Source organism: Mirounga angustirostris, unplaced genomic scaffold (genome assembly GCF_029215605.1).
Source record: "Mirounga angustirostris isolate CCGP_5_RB_7025 unplaced genomic scaffold, mMirAng1.0.hap1 SCAF_5, whole genome shotgun sequence".
In the NCBI taxonomy this organism is placed as follows: Eukaryota; Metazoa; Chordata; class Mammalia; order Carnivora; family Phocidae; genus Mirounga; species Mirounga angustirostris.
Genome location: NW_026991713.1, coordinates 142,927,941 through 142,934,296, shown reverse-complemented (window position 1 = coordinate 142,934,296; position 6,356 = coordinate 142,927,941). Strand labels below are relative to the sequence as shown.

The 6,356-nt window shown below is 56.5% G+C and overlaps 1 protein-coding gene across 3 annotated transcripts in view; it reads left to right on the top strand.

Moving 5' to 3' along the window:
• Positions 1-506: 506 nt before the first annotated feature.
• SRL (sarcalumenin) overlaps positions 507-6,356 on the top strand; it is a 38,227-nt gene continuing 32,377 nt past the window's right edge. Inside the window, exon 1 of one of the 3 annotated variants that reach the window (XM_064592462.1) lies at positions 507-763. In XM_064592462.1, the coding sequence (XP_064448532.1) occupies positions 703-763 (61 nt within the window). In that variant the 5' untranslated portion in view covers positions 507-702. The remainder of the gene's footprint in view (positions 764-6,356) is intronic. The other 2 variants (XM_064592463.1, XM_064592464.1) reach the window with 2 other exon arrangements.

Here is a 6,356-nt window from a genome sequence, read left to right as displayed (position 1 = left end):
ATTGCAGACATGATGGAAGGTTCTGGAACCCCCCCACCCCTGTCACTGGAAATGGATCTCTGTCCATTGGCTTACATCACAGCATGGGACACGACTCCTAGCTCTCCCTTTCTCGCTCCCGTCAGCGTTCTGTATCTTCCGGAGGCCTGAGAAGGTTAAGCTCCTAGCCATCGACCTCAGAGGTCAGATGTCGCAGCTTCCTTTTAACCGGCCATTGTGTCTTCACCTTCCTGACCTTTGGGGAGGGGCCGGGATGTCGGTAGGTGGCTATCACATAGAATCTCTCTGGCTTTGCTCTTCAGCTCCTTCATTCACAAAACCGAGGCATGTGAAGGTCAGTGACTTTGTCGCAGACTTCAGATCAAGTTAGCTCGGATACTGCGAAGGCTTGGGTTCCTAGCCCCTAGACCTAACCCAAGGGATGCCCCACGTTTTCTCCACCACCTCTGCCCTGTGACCCATGTCACATGACCCCAGGGCTGCTGGGGGTAGAGAATCCGGCAGGGCCGTGCCTTCTGGGGCCAGGCAGCTGGCCGGGCCGTGGCAGAGTGAGCCTCTGCACAGCCTGTCAGGGTCTGCGCTGCTTCTTCATCACGTCCACCCAGTTGCCCTAGTGACTGTGTGACCCTTCTCCCCCACCCTGCGCCGCCACCCGCCCTATAAATAGAGGCGAGGAGCAGCTGGGCTCTCTTGGCAGTCACCATGAGGACGCTGGTCCTGCTCTGCTGCTTTGTGGCGTCGCTCCTGCCCCCAGGACAAACAGGTATTATGGCCCTCACCCCTGTCAGCCAGGCCAGACGGTGACCCCCACGTGCCCAGAGGTTTTATGTTTACTGCGGGGGGCGAGGGGGGAGGGAGGCCCGAGTGATAGATGGAGGATGAGGCCTCCTCTGTGGCTCCTGAAGTTGACGGCAAACCTTGACTCCGGGCTGGTCTCATCATCGTCTCCATCCCCTTCTCCCTGGGGCCCAGGAGAAAACTGGGTCCAGAGACCCCAAGAGCAGTCAGGGGCTCACCAGGAGGCCAGAGGAAGTGGGAGCCGTGGACTGAGAGGTGCGGGCAGGTGTGAGGCCTGAGCCAAGGGCCGGGAGCCAAGGGGCAGGTCTGGCCAGTAGATGCTGGGGAAGGGGACCCCGAAAGTTAAGACTAGGGGACCCTCCTAGACGGACAAAAGAACCCAGTCCTGGTGCTGGGGGGGCCCTGAAGTCTCAGTCATGTTGCCTTCCTACTTGGTGGAGATTGGGCAGGGGGCTGGCTTTGCATGCTTGAGGACCGGGTGCAGTGGACAGAATTGGGGTTGTCTGGGGAACGGTGGGATAGAGGAGGTGGTCAGTTTGGTATGGGATTGGAGATGGAGTTGGGGATTGGGCACAGAGTTCAGGAGAGGAGTGGATACTCCAGAGTATCCCTGAGCCAGGCTGGGGGCTTCATTGGAAGGAGGCGGGGGGCCCGTGTGCATGGATTTTCCTCTGGGATCTCAGCACTTTGTGTGGCAGAGGTGGAGGCTCAGGTTACAGCATGCGAGTTATTTATAGGGATGGAGAGGACACCAGAGGGTTTGCCACCTCTCTCTTCCTGAGACTCCTGGGGCTGGGTCCCCCTTGGGGATGCTTCAGGGGTGATCTGGGGTGTCCCCAGGAATCTGGGTCTCCTGCTTTGTCTTGCCATGAGTTGGCAGTCTTCAGATGCACAGGGGACCATGGGGTCCAGAGCCCCAGCCTCTCCAACCTTTGAGGTTCTGTTTGTTGAGGTCCCAGCCCCTGCCACTCAAGCAGGTGGTGGGCAGAAGCAGAAGGTGTTCCCTTGGGGGGTTAGGGATCAAGGTGGGGGGCTCCGGCCTTGCATGTACCGCTGGGTCCTGCCCTTGTCTGCCCTTGAGTTAATTTGGGCCTTGCAGGGCTGCCGTGGCTGGAGCGGTGAGGATGCCAAGCGGCTGTCAGGTGGCTAAGTATGGAAACAGCAGTGTAATTGGATCCTGAGCTCCCCTTCACAGCCCTTGCCCTATTCTGCCCAGCCCCAGCTGCCACCTCCCCTGCTTCCACACAGCCGGCCCAGGGACTTTTAGCCTTTTAGGGACATCCTTCATCTTTCCTCCCAACGAGGGAACTGGACATCTGGAATGTTCCACGGGTCTCATTGGGGGATCTTGCTGTGGGGAAAGGAGGCAGGCAGGCACTTTGTGTGAAGATCCTCTCTGTGCACGCTCTTTCCTTCCTGGACTCTGCAGTGTGCCCCTGGCCTGGCTTCCAGGGAGGCCTTGCTTACCACGTGCAGGGTGCCCTCTCTCCTCACTCCCGCTCACCACTTGTGCTCTGGGTTCTTCCCCGGGGGTGGATTTTATCACTTTTCCAGCTTTAGGTTACCCTAAAAGACAGCTCTCTCCTGCACCCACTGGGAAGTTCCAAGCCTAAGGGTGGCTTCTCCCTGCCCCTATAATGACAGTCCTTCCTACTGGTTGATTTCCCCCTAGAATTGTGCCACTAAGTAAATGTCATCTTGCCCAAGGGCAGCAGCTTTGCTCCTGAACTTCCCACCCTACCCCTGGATGCTTGCCCCTCACTGCATCGCAGGTGGGCTTTCTCTAACCTACTTCCTGCTTCCTGGGGGGTGAAGCTGCCCTTCCTTCTTTGGTCCCCATGTTGCTTCTGTGGTCTCCTGGACCATGGCAGTCTCTTCTTGTTCCCAAGCAAGGGACCAAGGGCCTCTCCTGATGCTAGGAACAGCTGGAGCTGCCAGGGCCCGATCACCAGGCACCCCCCGAGTCTCCACCCCACCATCCGTGGCCCCCAGGCATTTGTGACCACTGGGGTCCTCCTCTTTGTCTTGGGGACTTGGCCTGGTGACAGGCCTGCTCAAGGACAGGGGAAAGCAGCCTTGAGTTGCTTTACTGTGTCCCCTCATTGTTGAGGTAAGAGCAAAAGCCAGAGGCATGAGAGATGCACACAAGGTTGGGCAGTGAATTATGGACAGGCATGTGTAGCCCAGGGCCGTCTCCCCCCACCTCAGAGTTCCTGTCCTCCCCTCAGCCTCTCTCTCTCTGATGGCCACCTAACTCCCTCTGCCTTTGGAGAGGCTGCCTGTGGGGAGCTTTCCTCCGGATGCCTCTGATCCTTTGACTCCTCCGAGGGTGGGGTGGTGTGGGGAGTGGCCAGTGCTGAGGAAGCAATTGGGTTCAAGCCAGTGGTGTTTGTTAGGCTGGATTCGGGACATCTTTGCTTCCTGTTGCCTGCTTGATGCAAAGAGTGGGGCAGATGGAGATTCTGAGTCTGTTCATCCTTCTCCAGCCCAGCCCTGGTTTGCAGACTTGCAGCCTGCTCTGGCCTCCACCCTGCCATCCCAATGGGGAGAAGTTGGTGCACGCTGGGGCTGACCTGCCCCTCCATGAGAGATGAGGGTCTGTCCGGAACCCCTTTGTGGCCCCTCCTCACCCGCTCCAGGCTGGTTATCTCCAGAAAGATTGTGTATTCATGTTCCCTCAACAGGACAGCCCTCCTGCCATGACCCACCATGGGGAGGGCTACTGAGAGAAGGTCATGACCTCAGAGGTCTTGGGGAGAAAGCAGAAGCCTTGGCAGCCCCCCTGCAAACTGTGTCTCCAGTGATTTCCCTGACTCCTGGCTCAGTGCAGCTGGAGGAGCCCATAGGGAGCATCTCGTCTGCCACTTCCCACAACGAGTCTACAAAGCATTCACTGGGATTTGCCAGTGGATGTGCACACCTTGCTTGGTGGTCTGTGGAACCAGAGTTTGGGAAATGCTGGTTTTGTCCCACATCTGGGTGTGACAGTGAAAGTCACACAGCTAGTTCAAGGCAGGGCCAGAGCTGGAATTCAGGTCTCCTTGCTCCCGCAGAAGGAGGTCAGATGAGGCCAGCTGCATCCCCCTGGCCATTTGGTGCTCATTTAGGTGTGGTGGGCTGAGAAGGAGCCTAATCACTATGGACACAGGAGGAAGATGACTCTTCCTCTTTGGTAGGGTCCCAGGGCCAAGGGCAGGGTCTGGGTGCTGTACCTCCTGGCCTGGAATGAGGGTGTGGCGGTATGGTGGGCAGGTGTGGGGTCTGCTGCTGTGGGATGCTGGGCTAAGCTCTCTCCTGGACAGCTCCAAATCCAAATCCAGACCCACTCCCTGCACAACCCCTTACATTTATATATTGCTTGAGTGCAAAGCCTTTCATTCAAACACCTCACCACATCTCACCATGTATTAATCATTCCAGATTTATGGCATACCTCCTATTGTTTAGGCGTGGTACTGGGGGGATCCAGACAGGCATTGTGTCCTTGGCATGCTTACCTCCAGTTTGGGAGATAGGGCGTCTCCCATCTTGTACCTGCACGCACACAAGCAGGACACGCGTGAGCATCATGAGGGAGGTACAGGTGGAGTGAGGTGGGGTGGAAGCACCTGGGGAGATTATTTTTAACTGAGTGGATCAGGAAATGTTTTACAAATGAGGGGATATTTGAGATGGGCCTTGAAGAAGGTAGCATTCAGCCATGGAACAATGGAAGGAAGAGAATTCCACACAAGGGACAGGATGAGTGAACTCATGCCATCAAGAAAGGTTAGGGCTCTGGCAAGAACTGAGCAGGAAGAAGGGCAGGCAGAGTGAAGTGGGGATTGTGGGGAAGCTACTTGGAAGGCTGGTTTGGGCCAACCGTGAAGGGCCTCGCGTACTTGGCTGCTGAGATGGCTTTGTGCTGTGGGTGGCGGGCAACCACTGAGGGCTTGGGAAGCATCCCTCCAGCAGGTGTTTGTGGGGAGGGGGAGGATGAGGGAGGCTGATTGGAGGACCCTGTCAGAAATGCAGGTTAGAAGGTGTGAACTCCATGTGAGAGTGGGGGGCAGAGAGGAGGGACAGACCCAGCAGATAGCTGGGATGGAGTCTACTGGTCTCCGGCCAAAGGGAGCCCTCACGGGTCTAGTGTAGGTTGCTGGAGACCTGATCTTGCCCCCAAGAAAGAAAAAAAAAACAAAACCAGGAACATAAAAGAATAGATTTTAAAAGTTCAGTTTGGGTTGTTATGAATTTGGGGTGCTACAGGGACATTTGGATGGAGATACTGGATATTGGAGGATTGAAAGTCAGGTCTGGAGATCCAGAGATGAGATCCAGTCGGGTGAAGATGAGGCTGTGAGGTCATGAAGGAAGTTGTTGCAGAGAGAGAAGAGATTGAGGGATGGTCACTGGGCAGCGCCAGATTCAAGTAATGGGACGAGGAAGATGAGTGGATTTCAGGAAGAGGGAAAGGGACCCTGGAAGAGACCGTGACCTGGAGGGCAAGGGAAGGGTGCATTCTGGAAGGATGGTTGAAGGGATGGAATGCCACAGAGATGCCGAAGAAGATGAGGCGTCGGCTTTGATATCACTGAGGTCGCTGGCAGAGCATGAAGGCCTTATGTGCATCTAGGGAGGGTGCAGAGGTGACACATTTGGGGCAGTGGGCTCAGGAGGGATAGAGGACATGGAGGAGTACATGGGTAGGGGGTTTGCAAAGGTAGCAAATTTCCTTTTCAACACTAGAAAGACTAAGTGTGTTTATGGGCCAGTGGTGAGGGTCCTAGGAGAGAGAAGGACTGATGGACACAAGGTGGAGAGGAAGTGACCAAGGTGTCAGACGTGTGGGGAGGGTGGGGCAGGTCTTAGGGGACACATGCCATGGCATCGTGGAGACCTCAGAGGGACACTGCACCTTCGAGGTAAACTCAGGAGCTGCGGTGCCAGTGAGGGAGCTCAAGTAGGGGGGAGGGTTCTCTGGCTTCCCTGGGATTGCTGTGGAGGGCCCGGAGGGCCACGGGGTGGGGTGGGGGGAAGGAACCAGACTATGAGGTGGAAGAGAAGGCTGTTTGCCCCAAGTTGCCTGGTATGGAACAGCAGGACCAAGACCAGAATCTGGTCTCTGGTGCTGGAGGAAAACCAGGCAGAGCCCAGAGACCAAGTCAGTGAACCGGTCTTTTGGTTCAGTGAATGTTGGCCCCTGGTGGGCTGGCCCTCTCCAGCCAGGGCTAAGTCCGACCCCAAGCTCCACCATCTAAGGTGTCCATTCAGCAACTGTTCCCTGGGCCTGCGACGGGAAAGCTCTGTGTTTGGACTCCGTCAGGATCAGTGACTTAGCGGGAGCTGGCTCAGAGGCTTGCAGTGAGTTCCCCGGATGACAGCTTGGGTTCTCATTCTTGTGCAACAGAGACAGGCCCAGGCTCAGGTTCCCTCTGGGGTGTTTTCCTGGCTGGGAAGACTTTGCCAAGCCCATCAGTAGGGCTTACTTTGGGATCAGGGAAGTCCTGTCCCTTTGGTTTCAGCCGCATCCCTCTCCAGCCCTGAAGGTGGTTTTGTTCAGAGTCAAGGTCCCAGGC